The 16,167-nt window shown below is 43.6% G+C and overlaps 1 protein-coding gene across 1 annotated transcript; it reads right to left on the minus strand.

Moving 5' to 3' along the window:
• Positions 1 to 3,521: 3,521 nt before the first annotated feature.
• On the minus strand, positions 3,522 to 6,573 carry LOC6499084 (GPI ethanolamine phosphate transferase 1). Its single transcript, XM_001955300.4, has 2 exons — positions 5,675 to 6,573; positions 3,522 to 5,622 (listed from the first exon to the last, which is right to left on the minus strand). The coding sequence occupies exons 1-2, from the start codon at positions 6,570 to 6,572 to the stop codon at positions 3,641 to 3,643; spliced, it is 2,880 nt and encodes a 959-aa protein (XP_001955336.2). The 5' UTR covers position 6,573; the 3' UTR covers positions 3,522 to 3,640.
• Between the last annotated feature and the right edge of the window lie 9,594 nt (positions 6,574 to 16,167).

A 16,167-nucleotide genomic window follows, 5' to 3' on the forward strand; every position in this document is an offset into this window, starting at 1 on the left:
AATTAGTAATTTGAGCTGTAATTAATATAAGGCCTTGTATTATTTTTTTTAACGATTTTTGTGCGATATTTAATTTTTTCTCAACATCTGTAATTAAAATATGTTTTGTTTACGTTCTTGGCTAGCTTTGTTTTGTTTCTTTTATCTATTAATTAACTTTCATTTCAGTTTTTGTTATATTTCCCTACATAATTAGTATCCCCACTAAATCGATGGACTTGCACTGGGACTAAAAATCAATTCGATTGAGTTTAAGCTTTAATGCGCTGTCTGCAGAGCCATAAAGTTGAGAGGATTGTCGGCTGATGCCAATGCTGCCGTCCAATGAATTTCAAATTACCAATAAACAATTGAATGAGCAGCGAAATATAAACACACACTGCCGAACTGGCACACACAGGCACACACGCGAATGCTAATCAGCGTTGTTCACTGTGAGCTTTATCCTTTTTCATTATATTTGCGTTGCTCATACGCAGTGTGGGCCTCATCGATAATCCCGGCACGCAGCATCAATAAGTCAAACACGTCAATGGCAAGCAGTGTGATATCGGGGAACTCTGAAATCAACAATAAAGCTACAAGAACAACAACAAGCACTCTCATAGAAAAGACAAAAGGCAACAATTTATTGTTGCTCAATGTCGCATTTATCATCACTTTATGCTACTTAATCGAGCCTTCCGAAGTCCCGCTTCCGCTGCTCCAAAGATGATTTCAATGTTTACCAACGTCTCGTCCTGGGCTTTTTGTTTGCTTATTGTTTTTCGACACACATCCCCGCACACAAACACAGCAACATACACAAAGATGAGCACTTTTCAGCGTCTTTTTATGGTTTATGGCGCCATTGAATTTTTCGTTTGTTTTCTTATTAAATTATAATTTATATGTGTAGTCGCATCAGCCGCCAAGGACACAATCCTGGCCAAGGCACTTTGTCAATTGTTTAATAGAAAACAAAGGAGATACGAGTCGGAGAATGGCTCCTGAGATGGAAGCTGAATGGAATCTGGAGGGAGCACAGGACATTTTGTTATTTATACATGCGCACGGCGTACTCAATTACGACTTCGAATGGCAAACAACTTTCTCGGGTGTTTGCAGGTCAGAACGTGATGAAAAGTGCGATAGTAATATATTAAAGATGGCAGATATCGTATGACTTCTGATTCCTAGTTTTTCCACAAAAAAAAAAATAGAGAATGGTTTGGGTGGGTACCTACCTTGTCACTCTATTTGCGAGGAGTGTGTGAAAAAAATCAAATATCAAACTATTTGGTAGCCTGAACGGGCTATCGAAAAACGCACTCAAAGCTAATCCACTTTGGCGAAGCATTTGCGATAAAATGACACTGGTGTTGGAAAAATTTGCAAACTATTCCAACTGTTTTAAATATATCAGTATACTAATGAACATGAAAGGCATGCAAATGCCAAAATCAACCGACTAAACTATTCGCATAATTAATAGCACGGCATAGTTGGTTATACATTTTATTTTGGTTTTATTATTTCATACATACGTAGGTAAACAATATAAAAAATACAAAGCTCCGCATTGAATTAAAATTCATTAAATTTGCATACAACTTTTAAGCGTGTTTGGAACAGTTTGTGCATCTGATTCATTGGCTCGATAACTAAAATTTTAATAGCAAATTAAATTGCCAATGGGCTTTAACTAATTTGCGCCCGAATATCAGCCACCAATAATGAACAGCCACAACACCAGCTGTCCATTTTCTATTTCATAAAGCCAACATATAAAAATATGTACTGAACAGGGCTAGAAATCCCATGGAATCGACTATGGCATACCTATGATGTTATTCAAACATGTAAGAGAAAACATCATGACAGCGTTATAGCTCTAGTTCTTTACACCTTTACTTGCCATGTAAGGATTACAAAAAAAATCATAACTAAATGGCAAATATTTGGCAAATAAATTCAATTTTGCGCATCAGGATATTTTGTGAATGTTTTATTTTAATATTTTAATTAACTGCCAGATGTAATGATTGCGAACGAGTTGGCTCACAAACAATTTGGCCCCGACAGCTGCTGCCGGCGTCTGAAAGGAGGGGCGGAGTAGGAGAAGAAGGATTTTTATTTTAATTAAATCCGCATCGGTGGCGGTGGCGGTTAACCCACGAAAAGAAAAGCCTCAAGCTGGCGCTGACATTAATCATTTTACCTTTCAAATGCATTCCCATAAGTCGGCCGCCAAATTGAAACTTAACTCGATGCAAAGGGAATCATGTCTCCTTCCACGGGACTTTTCCCCGGGGGCTATGGCTCATTAATAACCGACAAGAAGGCATAATTCTTTGTCTTCGCCCGGATGACTGTCTTGGTATGTATATACTTTTATTTTTTCATTTCGTTTATCCGTCGCCTCTGGCGATTCCTGGCTACTGAAAATGCCAAACAAAGGCCGGGCAGTGTTAAGGCATCTTCGGGCTGGATGCAGGATAAAGATATTGAGACGATTTGCTAAGCCGAGTTAAATATTGACCAACTAACTACTGACTTACATTAAGGCGCCCAGCGGCCACAACTTTTCCAATTAAATCTCGGGGAAAGTTCGCTTACTCCATGTGCGACTAGGAAACAAGGAAAGTTCTAATGAGTTTATTAATCAGCGATAAATTTGGCCAGCATATGCAGGAAAAACTTTGAATTGAAACGCCCACGGTAAGTTGTCATAATTTCTAATCAGAGGAGTAGGTAATGGAAGTCACTGCTTTGGACGAGTCTGGGCCGGACACTATATAAACATCTGTCTTGAGGCCAAGGACGAGTTCGAATGACTGTAAGCCAAAAGGGATAAAGCTTCCCTTGCCCCGACAGCCGGCTAATTAATGTGCAAAGTGTCAATTAATCAATCAGGCGAGCGATCAATCCTGCCGACCGGCTGGCTCTGGCTCAGACCGGCTCAACAAAAGCCCAAACCAGAGGCCGGCCAATACAAGCCAGTTAGTTACAAATCCTGTGCCATTTCCCTTCCCGGAATCCCGAATTTCGCCATGAGTATATTGACAGGATAAACTCAACAAGCTGTCAGCGCGGACCAAGGCAAATAGCTGGCGACAAAGCTCAGCGGGTCTGGCGGCTTGGAAGACAAACAAAAAGGATATTGGTTAGGAGCGGAGGAAGGGCCTGCAAAAATAAGAAAATTTCGTCAAACGAAAACGGAAAACGTTTGGCAGAAAGCTCATTTAATCAACCATTGCCTGGCAACCCACAGTCCTTTAATTATACTCACATACAATCAGGGAAAAAGGTGGGGGAAAGGGTAAGGGCCAAAAGTCAACTGCCATCTAATTATTATGACAAATATCAAGCATTCATTTGGCTTTGACTGTGTCTGCGGTAATTTGGTGTCAGAGGCTTAAATTTCACCTTTTTGATATTCAACATTATGGAATCTAGATAAAAATTTATTTATTTCATTGTAGTAACTGTGATTGGATGTTGCTATCATTCTATATCAACAAAAAGAAAAATAAATGGTGTAGAAATTTATCCTTTATTGAACAGAACATTCTCTTCAATGAAAATTATCAACACCAATTTCTAAAATTTTTCTTCTGCACTAAAAACAAATAATTTAGATACACCCTGTGGGAAATCATTATGCGGAACAATTTTCATCGGAAGAAGTGAGACGTACAGACTTATCTTCCTTTTCAGTAAGACAAGTGTTATCTTTTCCCATGGTGGTATTGCGGAGGAAAAACTTGGCGAGGCAGGAGCAGGCCAGGAGAATCACAGTCACAACATTGCATACCATAAGCTTGTCCAAGGAGCGGCGCAAACTCCACCAGCTGCCTTCGTTTCCCACGAAGTAACAGAAGTACATGCTCATCACATTGCTGATTAGCAGCATGCACGTGATGATCGATCTTGAGTTATGGCGAGCAAAAGGAACTAGAGCATACAGGGTCGCGATGACGATCACGGCTGGCAAGCCAATCTTCAAAATAATGAAGCTGCCAGACAAAGCCATCGAGATGTGGCTATAAAAAAGGCGTGCCGTGGTGGGTACGAACTGAAAGCCGTACACCCAATGGCCCGCCGCAACGAAGGCTACGTAGAAGTACATAAGAATAGCGAATGCATAGCGGTATGATTGCTTTAAGTATCCCTCAGGATTGTAGCTCAATTCCTCTTCAACTGCAATCTCCTCCTGCTCCTCTTCCTCCTCCTCCTTATCAGCAACTACCTTGCCGTCGTCCTTCACTTGCTTACTCTCCTCATAAAGCTCCAAGCCGAAAACAAATTCCGTAACCAATATCTGAATGAGCAACGCTCCCCAGCTAGTGGAGAGCAAACAAATGAGGGTTATCATGTTGAGGGTGATAAGCTGCAACCGGCCCTTGGCGGTCGGCAGCTTGTCGCTAAAGTACCGGATCGACAGGAAGGCATAGACCAGAAAGGACCAGCACGTAGCCTTTACGTAATTCCAGACAGGCGTGTTGGCCTCGAACTGGTAGGCTCCATAGGCTCCCAACATCAGAGTAATAGTATTAAATATCCAGACAGGGGGCTCGTGATGGTGTCCCAGAAACACTGGACGCACCAACGCTAACAGCATGCCCATGTGCAATAGGTAATTGTTTTGAATCGAAAGAACGTCAAACTTTTTCTTCGGGTTCTGCTGCAGGTACAGGCCGCCGCCCATCAACACAACCATGGATAGCCAGACAAAAAACTTAATCGAGGGCTTTCGGAAGGCCCGCCTATTGTGCAGACACACCAGGGCAGTGTACAGCACGGCCAAGTGTTGGTAGGTAAATACCATCAATACCAACAAACCAGCAGGAATCATGATGAAGGCCAAGTGCGCAATCGGAACGTTTATCAAGTTTCCTTGATCACCGCGTTCGGCCAGAGCCATAATAAAAAGGCCAACTGGCAGCAGCAAATAGAACCCCGTGATGAGTGGCACATTCTGCAGCACCACCACAGTTAGCGCCATGATTCCTAGTAGGATTGCGATCAGGGTAGGCCACTTTAGGTATCCTTCACGATGCTCCTTCTCCTCCATAGACAACCGAGTCAGCTGCAGTAACATGCAGACGCTCCAAATGAAAAAGGATGCAGTAGTGGCCACTAGCAATGGAAATTTGTAGTAGTCCGTATAATATCCTATGCACTCTTGGGCCAGTTTGGCCATATTCCGGCTGGCTTTAATAGCCAACTCCGGCTTCCCTTCCTCCATAAGAGCTTTTACTTTCGCCGAGTAATTTGCGATCTTTTCCAAATCCAGTTCCCAGAAGAAAGGCAGCCATTCGTAGAAGACGGCGCTTTCATGACGCCGTATCAGAATTTTGGCCTGTTCCAAAATTTGCAGGGCATTCAAGTGGAGGGCCATGGCCTCGTACGGAGCACTCACATCAAGGTAGCCCTCTGGAATAACTCCAAGGTTGTTCATCGGGGGCGGCAGGCCTATCAGGGCGGACATGAGCGACGCCAGCTGGATCTGATCCATCTGGGCGATGTTTTGCCGGGTCGGAAAGATGCCACTAGAGTTGTCTGCAGACCGCTTCACCCCAGCTCCCCAGAGAAGAAGAGGCGTTTCTGTCTCCAATGCGGATCCCTGGCCGTGGTATCCTGAATTTAAGAATAATTTAAAGATATTTTTAAATGTGGTTATTTTACCCACCATATATAGTTTGACCATGATCGGCGGTCATCAGATAGGATGTCCTGCCATCGTTGAAGACCCGTTCTATTAGCTCGTAGGTGTGCCGAACACCTCTCTGGGTGTGCATTAGCTTCTGGTAGTACTGTGGTTTTTGCATCGTATATCGGTGACCGACTATGTCCATGTCGGGCAGGTAGAGGAAAAGTACAACCGGCTTGGTGTTTCGCAATTCTTGGACATTTTCGGTGTTGCTTAAATATTCTGCCACCTTTCGGTATACAAAAGTATCGCATTTGAGGCGCCCTGTGCTACCTTCTGAGAAAAGGGTGAACCGAAGCGGGGCGCCTCCGTGGGGAAGGTTCTTGAAAAAACTGTTGACGTACCTGTGGACCCAGCCAATGGTAGTGCGACTGCGATTAAAGACGGTGTCGAAGTGCAAGGGATTGTAGTTGTAATAAACCAGCGCAGCGGAAGGATCCTCATGCAGCCCTCCGAAAATGGCAATGTGTCCAGTTCGCGTCATTGTTGGAGCAGTACTATGAGAGATGGCCATTCGGCCATGCTGCCGATATAAATCCCGTAAGTCGGGCACGTTGCTACCATTATCCGCCAGAAAGGTTATGCCACTCAGTCCGTCTATCAGGAAGACAACCAGGCGGTCTGCCGGCGCCTTGAAACCCAACTCGCTCATCGTCTTCTGCGGCACCAGGCCCGGCAACTGGGTCGGCTGGAAATAAGTGCTAAGCAGGGAGCCCAGCAGCAGGAGCTGCACCACAAGGGCTTGCAGCTTCCACATATTTGCGCGAATTGAAAGTAATTTTGCAAAATATAAAGAAAAATATATACTCCAAGCCAATGTACTGTTAGTTACGAATGTGTCGGTAAGGCTAAGGCCCCCCAGGTATACTGATTTCATTTTTTAAACATTTGAAGCAAGGACAATACTGATACCCCAACATGGTTTTAAATCCCATTTAGTTCTAAGTCTTAATAAGATATTCAAAGGATTTCGCGAACTATCCATAATTTTGCGGCGCAATTCGAAATGAACTCGGCTTGTCATCGCATCATCATCTGGCAGACTTGTTCTGCTTTAGTATCTCCGGACTAGGACTCTATTTATGGATGCCATAACTCTGCGGCCTTGTCAAGCAATTTCAATTTGCCGCTTGATTTGTGAGCTGGCGCCTGGACTTGGGCCACTGCTGCCTTGGGCGCCAAATGCTGCACGTTGTGTCCTTTGATTTACGCGCCTGCAATTTAAATGAGCTGCAAATTGCTGTTGCAGCAGCAGAGTAACTCCACAATTTAAGTCTTTAAGACCAGCGACTTTCGGCCATCTTCGAGACAGTCGCGCCAATTAATTGCGGCCCATAAATTGCGTCAGCAACTTTTGTAGCTCCAAGGAGCCGTGATTAATTCGATCAGCTTCCAGACAACGAATTCAGGTGCGCTTCAATTGTCCTCCTGACGCTCAGACATATAATCTGACAAATTCTGATGGCGCGCATTTGGCTTTGTTTTCGCTGTTTGGCCGCCTGAGAAGCTCAAAAGCTAGTTAGACCGAAATGGGTTAAAGTCGAGTGAGGTGGGGCAGAGACTGCCATTTGTCAGCTAAATGCGAGTCGGGCTAATGCCTCGGTCCACTGTCAGCCGTAAGCCAGCCAACAAATAATGGCCCAATGACTGAATGACCGGCTAACAGGAGATTCGTCTGGCAATTAAAGCCCTTGTTTTGCGTCTGGCAATGGGCTCATTTAACAGCGAACAAGAGTTAGGCGTTTTATGGTCACTAGCCGCGTGTTTGAAGCGATTGAGAAATGCTATTGAGTAATTGGGCAGCGGAGGGGCCTGTTAAGGCTACTCCTGCTGCAGCATCCTCGTGCCCCAAAGAGTTATGCAGCCTCTTGGAGTCTCTTCGGACCGAGCTTCACGGCGCAGGCGCTCTCTTAGCCAAGCACGGAGCCGACTCGACTCTGGGTCAGCAACATGTTCGCATCCTGGCAGCGGGCCAATGTGGGTTATTGTGGCCAGCGACGAGTGTAGGTAAGTGGGTCGGCTGGGCGGCTGGGTGGCCGCAAATTAAACGAATTGTGGCTCGGCATTTGGCAACATTTGTTGCCACACTGACCAGTTGGGAAAGTATCAGCATCATCAGCCGTGCCGGGTCAGGAAACGAATAAAATGCCAAATGTTTGCGGCTTGGGGCTGTTGAACTCAGTCAGAATCCCATTGAGTGATTTCGGCAAGGACTTGATCAATTAAATGGCTCTCCACATTGGATTTGAATGTTCCTGCTGTTGTTGAAGGAAAATGTACGCCATTATGTTTTCCAAACCTATTGATTTGGAAAACTGCGATAAAACTATACAAATATTTATAATGCACTTGAAATGATAAAAATCTGCGGTAGAAAGTAAAGAGGGTGTGGTGGGAAAAAATCAAAACACACCTGTGCATGTCTCTGTATTTTTGCATTCACTTGAACTTGACAGCCGAAAAAAGAAATGGAACCCAAAAAATTGGTAATTGCCTAGCCTGCATACTTCAAAACCAATATCAGGCAAATCAATTACGCCAGCTCGTTTTTTGGAACATTCTGTGGGGGACTCTGTGAGAGGCGAGCCCATTTAAATTCAGCTGCGTTTTGTGTTGACAAAACTTATCAACAATTCAATTTCAATAAAAACTCTGGCTGGTGAGCTCCCCTGGCTCTCATATTGTTCGATGCATTTTTTAACACGAAATATTAGGGTCTGTGGGAGCAGGTGCGTGGCCGTTCGAAGGGATCCATACGATGCAATCCCAGTTACCCCCGAAAAACATTCGCAACTACGACCCTGGGCGTGGAGCGCGGAGTGTGTGTGCCCTCTGAATTTTGGCATTTGAATTGTCACATCTGGTTCATGGCTTCAAACTCATCCATCAAATGCAGTCCAATGCCGCTGCTCCACGGATTCTCTTGCCGGTTCGCCTGTCAGCGCTTGCCAATGCAATCATTTTTATTGTGTGCCCCGCATGTGTGCGTGTGTCTTTGCGGGCACCAGTATCCTCGCATCCTGACAGCCTCACATCCCCACAGCCCCACATCCATGAGTCCGTATTCCTGTGTATCTGTGAAATAGTGCGCATAACCACAGCGACAAACCCAAGCACGGTCATGGGCGAACCTTCATTTTTTCTTGCTTTTTGCGTTTTCCTAACGAGCGGCTGACAATGCGATTTGTGTGCCTATTTTATGCAAGTATTTGTAATGGATTGAAATTTAACTTAATATTTATTTCGATACAGGATATTCAGGATTCAAAGTATACTTAATACCCGGAAATCACTTCCGAACCTGCTTTAAAAATTTTCTGCATACTTTCGTACGTCTTTTACGTCCATCTTGTTTTCTGTGTTGAAGTAGTTCTGATTTTGAAAATCTTTAACTGGCAATACTTTCTTGGTATATGCATAATGTATCCTGACACACGACCCTTGTAAAAGACTCGTATTTTTGCTGTTAAACTCTTATATCCTTTTAATAAATGGCTTATTGAGAGTTTTTTTTTGCCTTTGCCCTATTTATTCGCATATCAGTGTGCATGAGTGAATGTGTGGGCGTGCAGGCGACGGGCTATTGAAAAGCAAACACAATGCGAATATAATTTACGAGTCGTAGTTGAATTTAGCATTTTAATAGTTGGCCTTTGTCATGCAACCGCAATGCACTCTACGGCTGCCTCTTTCTTGTAATTCTGTGTGCAATCACAACGAATTAGTTATTTATGGCAGAAACAACAGGAGCAGCTGACATTTGCCAAAACTGATTACCCACCCACATGTCGGGCCAAGTCAGTCACAAAAATGGCAAAAATAAATAAACAAATAAATGGTTTTGAAAATTGCTACTGCACTCCTTTATTCGTGTTGCCAATTTTCCCATTTGCAAATCTACGTATGGAACAACATGGCTGGGCTTGGATGGGATGGTCTTGTCTGGGTCTGGGACTGGGCGTGTGGGCATCGATTTAGCCATTATCCCACAAGCTCTTGACAGTCTAGCGACGAGACAGGAAGCCTTTACATAACAATCGGTTGTGTCCGGTGTCGCCCGTCCGGTAAAAGCCAGTAGAAGATTATTTGACACTTGGCCTTCTCTCAAGTAGGTCAACAATTCCTGTGATTTTTTGGGGACAAAGAAATGTCGGTTTTAAAGCTCCTTGTGCAAAAGTTTAAGTCCGGTTAAAAGACATTGGCTGCATGGTTGCTGGATGGTGAATGCTTCATGGGAGTGGCAGTAGTTGGCTTTCGGTTTTTAATAAAGCAGATTTATGCATTGTGTTATGCTGAATTAAATGCGCTTTTGTTGCAACAGCATAACAACACGTCTCTGCAGGGTGGACGAAACAATTTGTTTCCAAAATTTCAGCCAACACACACAAGTATGCGACACTCAATTGGATTTAATTGCAGCTGCTGTGTATAAACGCTGAGCTGCGCAACCGAAATAACACCAAATTATGTTGAAAATTCGGCCATAGAATGTGCCATTTCAGAATTCATTCCGAGTTCGTTGAAATAAACGAGTTAAAAATAAATAAAGTATTTCCAAGCGCATGAATACATCCCGATTTATGAACTCTGCATATTTAAAATGATTTTATACCGTTTGCATTGTTAATTATTAAGCCAACTCGAGTGGCGTTTTGTTAGTGACTTTTTTACTTTGTTAGTTAGTTGGATGCCCAGGTATTTCTTGCCAAATTTAACTGGTTCTATCACATACAAAATCGAGAAAAAAGGAAAATAGTTGCCAAAGTTTGCCGGAAAATGTCTCTCTTTGACAAGACCCTCCTCTGGTCGTACCGCTTTCGATTTTTCTCAGGAGCTTGTCAGGCTTTTGAGCGGCAAAATTAAATAGCAAAGCAAAGTGCATTGCTGGCTTTTTATATTCTTTTGCCCTATTCCTATTTTTGCAGTCATTTTCTTTCTCTTTTTGGCAGCAAACAAGCCGTGGCTGGTGCAGCCATAAGGCACAGCTTCCTCTTTGGACTGTCAGTGGCATGTGCGGGGACACGCCCCCTCAGCAACCTCCGACACCCACCGCCCTCATTCCAGGCCGTATGGCATGTGCAAAAGTAAAAACGAAGTTGGGCAAAACTTTTTAATATGCTTGCGAAATTTTATCAAAACTACAAAATTGCAGCAAAGTGCCAAGTGCCTGGGTCCTGCAGCTCCTGCTGCTTCGTCGTTGCCGAAACGTAGATATTGGTGCAGTTGGTGGTGCCTCTTTGCCACTGTAGCTTTTGGCTGTGGCAGTGGCACTGGCAAAGGACACGCCAGCGGAGACCATGGAGTTGGCCAAACAAAACACAGTCAAGCGAAACCTTCAACTCAATTTGGCAATCGCATTTCTTGCTCTACTTCCGCCTATTCAACTTGACTCGATTTGCGTGTCCCCACTTACATGTGTGTGGGTGTGTCCGTGTCTGTGTCTGGGTGTATTTGTGCGCCGCGCCCACTTCACGAGTCGCCTTTATGTGTGTTTAAGTGGCAATGCAAATGGCAACATTTTGGCGAGCACTTCACTCTTTGGCAGTGACAGTAACATGACATCTCCTTTTATTTTTTGGCCAACTTTTTGTGCTAAATTTAATTGCAATGAAAATGTTCGTTCGTTGCTCCTGCAGAAGCTGAGTCCTGTGAAGTGTCCTGGCTTCTTCGCCAGCCGTCAGTTCAGAGGATGGCGTGCTGATTAATTGTGCAAATTAATTTTGAATTTACATGCCAAACGAAAAATGGTTGGAAAATCGTCAACCAAGTGTTCCAAAGTCAGAAAAAATGACACAAAGCAATATAAGAAGAGTGTTAGATGAACCGGGAAGCTTTTAAAACTTTTCCCATGTAATTTGATTTGTGAGGAGATGTCTGATAGCTCACCGGAGGGGGATGTGGGTGTTTATAAAGTTGAGTTTTAATTGTTAGCAATCAGCAGGAAGAGATTAAGTTGAATCATCTCCGTTTGGAAATTTAAAGAACACAATAATTACTCTGAAGAAGCTTACGATGAAACCACCAAGTGGAGCTGTTTCCTGTTGCGGGAAAAGCTGTATTAATAGTTCAGCAGAAAAGTAATTGTGGCAGATATTCCGAGGAAGATGAATGAGTGCCAGGGATATATTTTGTTTAAGTGGATATTATTTCTTTGTACCGGGCAATTGTCAAACTTGACTCGTGGATTGAACATTTTGACCTTTAATTTCTGCAATTAAACCGCAAACAAAAGAATTTAATTTTTTTCTGCTATTGTCCAAAGGGAGTAGTTTTCAGTACAACACTGGAGACCCATTAATTATGTCGAAACCTTAGCCAAATGTCAAATGTTGCGGGTCTAATTAGCACGGTCAGTCATTCCGGCAGTCAGTCAGTCAGTCAATTGTTGCGCATTCGCCACGTTGCACGTCCCATAAAAGCCATTGGCCACGTAAAATTAACTGTGAGGTTGCGATGGTGTCCGCCCAAGCACGTTGTAAATAACAACAGAGCACAAAGGATGGCGCCCAACTGCTCCTGTGTGTCTTGCGAGTGTGTCAGAGTGTCCGTGTGTGGGTGATACATGCGATACACTTACACACAAAGCAAACGCCGACGTCAGCCAAGTGTAAATCAAGCACAAAGTTCACAGGACACGATTGTAAATTATACAAGTAAGAGAAGCTCAAGCTAAGCAGAAAATGTGACAAAGAACGTCCAACTATGGCCAGAGACTTAGGCCGGTAAGGAAGAATGGATCACTACTTTTCATTTACAGTCGCCCCATCATCATCATCATGGCCATTATAAGCATCATTGGTAAGTTGGTTCGCCGATCAGCTGCAAAGTTCTCGCCAGTCGCCTCGGCTCACCTTTAAGTTCAATGACAAGAAAAACACCTTGTGCCAAGTTTGTGCTGTTGTGAAAATAATGTAGCAAACTTTGCTTAGCCAAGCCGAAGGTGGGCGCGGGGGGCAATGGCCAAGTTTTGTATACAAATTTCTATCAAAAGATTAAGCAAAGACAAACAAGTGAAAAGAAGCGACACAGGCTCTTGCCAACTTTTCACAGATAACTTTAAATATTTATCCAACCCATACCCATACCCGTGCTCGTCTCAAATTGTGAATATTTTGGTAGGGCTCCCCATGTCCTTCGTTAGCTCAGCAGGATTTGGTTGAGTTTGGTTTTCGGCGTGCTATACTTTTTGTTTATGCCCGTTTTATGTTTTGTTAGTTTGACATATCAGTGACACTTTTCGGGTCCGCATTGCGTTTGCAACAATATTTTGTTTTATTGCATGGCAGCGTCCTCAGCTCGGAGCTCAGAGCTCAGCGCTCTTTGTGCTTTCCCTTGCTCGTCATAAAAACACAATTTTTATTTTAGCCAGCGAGTTGTAAACATAAATTCTGCAACATTCATACACCGACAAGCGGAGAAACAAAAACATTGCCACATAAAATTGAAAACCGCTCAAGTTATTTTCTTTTCCGATTTTTCCTAAGAAGACCGAGACGCGGAACGTCGCGGCGGGGCAACTTTGTCAGCCAGCCATGGGGGGACAGGTGCTTGGCAACTTTTTGGCTTTCTGGGGAACTTTTCTGGTAAAACTTTTGGCGTATAAGTTGTTAATTTGCCAATGAAAGTGGGCGACTGACTATGGTGGCGTCGGTAATTCCTTTCACAGAGAAAAAACTGACATTTGAACAATGAAAAAATTTTAAAAATGAATAATCAAATGTTTAATGTAATTACACGCATGTCAATTGAAAATGAAGCAATGTCAGACTAAAACGAAATTGAATTTAATTATAAATATATGACAGGAGATAATTGATTTAACTTATATGCATTTTAATAATATGACAGTTAATGTGCATCATATGTTGTTAAAATTTGTTAAGAAAGCGGGAAAAAACTAGCAAAATCAGTCAATGTGGGGCTGATATGTTGCGCCAATTATTTTTCCAATTTAAAATGCATTTATAATTTTTAACATTTCATTTGAGTGAATAATTCATCGCCTTCAGTATTGAGTTTGCTGGCCATTCAGGCTTAAGCCACCCCACATCGCGGTCTATATAAATTTGCAGTCATTATAAATCAATTGTCTCCATAGTTGTGGAAGCCCCTGATGCTCTTGTTGTTGTGTTGGGGCATGGTTTTGTTGTTATTGTTGTGCCAAATCATTGGCGCCAACAACCAAATGATTAAGAGGGGAGGGGTCATGAATGAGTAAGTGTATGGCTAGGAATGCGCTATCGTTGCCGTTGTCATTGCCGCTGTTGGCGGGCGGGCGATGTTGACACAAATCAAAGCAGCTGCGTAAATCTTCATCAAACAATGTTGTCGCCTCCTCCGGTCACCCGCTTCCTTTTCCTTCCCGCCCAGTGCAGCCCACTGCCTCCAAGCTCCCCCGATTCCGACTATATCTCCGGCTTGGATCAACGCCGGCGATGTCGGCAAAAACGAATGAAAAATACGCCAACTCACGGTCAATTGCAATTCAATTAGACGCAATTAGTGCCTGGGCACGCATCGGGCCATTCATACATATAAACGTATCTGCGTGTGTTTGCCGTCCTCCTGTGAGTGTGGAGTGTAGATAACCGAGATGGCTGAAGATACAGATACAGATGCAGACACTGACATGCCATAGATTACATAGTTGGACGAGCTGTCGGAATGAAAATCGCTCGACGACGACCAAGTGCACTTCGAGAAATAAGGTTCCCTATCTGACTTTAATCCCATCCATCTGCAGCAGAGTGGTGTAAGTGTATACTGGCTATAATACCATTAATACTCATTAAATATTTCCCATTTAAAACTTTTAGTTTTTGCTACAGTGTGGGTTTAAGGGGCAGTCATGATTTGCAGTTGAGCTGGGCGTCTGGCCCTTTGCTCCTAATGGTATACTTCCAGATGAAGATACAGCTCAAACCACAAGCTCATTGCGTTCCAGTCCTTAACCACCACCTCGCTCATCCTGATACACATCCGACCGTCCTCCTTCTCGGATAGAGTATCCATAGCATTCAACGGCAGTGACGGTGGCGGCGGAAAAAGTATCTCATTAGACGTGCAGCTACATGGCAACGGCCGCTTAACTCATTCATCATCATCATCAGACGCGGGGCGGTTTCGGGAGGCCGCAACTGAAGCTATAGATACAGATACATTTACGGATACAGATACATGGGATGCAAGCTTTATGGCTCTCCATCTCCATCCATTCGGCCCAGCTCTCTCTCTAGTTTGCCAGCAACATGCGACTGCAGCTTAATTGCAAAATGACCCAATGAGTTGATGTTGCTGCTGTTGTTGCACTTGTTTCTGTTTCAGCCAAGTAGCAAGAAGTCGTTGAAACTAAGCTGTTGTTCTACTACGCTCGTATATCTTTGTATCGGCAAGGTTCTCGTTTAATTAGTCCGGGCACTGATTGTGTCAGGGATACGGCGAGTACACATCCACATGACATGGCACATAATTGGCCAATGGCTCCGTCGCAAGCTCAAGCTCCTGTTTGATTTTCCCCTTCATTGGATAAATATTTCATAGTCCCGCACAATGACGGCGGGATATTATAAAACACGCTTCCAAAGTCACATCTTCCGGTGCCCAATCGGGCGTGCCTAAGTGGGCGAAAGGTTGAAGTTGAAGTGCAGCCAACTGACAGCTCCAAAGTCACGACGACGATGACAATAGGCTGAGTCAGATTCAAAGCAAACGGACCCATAATCACATTACCCGGTACCCATTTAATTTCAACAATGCCACCGATTCGGGACCATTTAATATTTCACGATTCGCCGCCACCGCTACCGAAAGGACAAAGATACAAGGCTCAAGATACAGAGATACAAGCCAGTCAGCTACTTATGACACTTGAGCCCGTATTTATTGCTCGTTTACAGTTGGCCCAGTCAGCCGCATCATGCGGCCGCCAGAACTCATTCATTTTGCCAGGATGAAGCCTCCTTTCAGCCGGCCCTCTCCTCCGAGTATCCCGTCCCGTCTCAATCCTATGGAAAGTCGACGGGCCCCATAACAATGATTAGCAGTAAGTTGTCGTGACATTGACAACTTTTATAAGCCCGGATTCGCAATAAGTGTAAACCATTTGGGGGTTCGTTCAGTAATTATTTTTTGTTGGATCTTTCTGTTATGAATTTTCCATTTACTCAACGTTATTATTTGACTTTCGGGTATTCGGTTGCATATGCCTAGAATTTCCACAGGGATTTGTCTAACTAAAGTCTCGGATTGCTTTTTAATTGACTTGGTTATCTGGGAGGGCACTTTCAATTTGAGTTCTCCATCCGGATTCCGGAGAGAGAACATCTTCACTTTGTCTATCATTTTGTCATTTTTTCCCCAGTTTTGCATTTCATTGGGTGATTTTTTTCAGATACTTCTGGTCGTATGAATGAATATACATACATATGTGTGTTATTTGTCTGCTCTTGTGACTTGCAGTTTATTTGCCAGTG

This window comes from Drosophila ananassae, chromosome 2L, assembly GCF_017639315.1.
Source record: "Drosophila ananassae strain 14024-0371.13 chromosome 2L, ASM1763931v2, whole genome shotgun sequence".
NCBI lineage: Eukaryota > Metazoa > Arthropoda > Insecta > Diptera > Drosophilidae > Drosophila > Drosophila ananassae.

Bases quoted from the DNA above. Each gene is read 5' to 3' on its own strand.
- LOC6499084 (XM_001955300.4), bottom strand. From the start codon at position 6,572: ATGAAATCAGTATACCTGGGGGGCCTTAGCCTTACCGACACATTCGTA. The intron at 5,623-5,674 runs GTGGGTAAAATA...TCTTAAATTCAG, and splicing joins TCATGGTCAAACTATATATG to GATACCACGGCCAGGGATCC.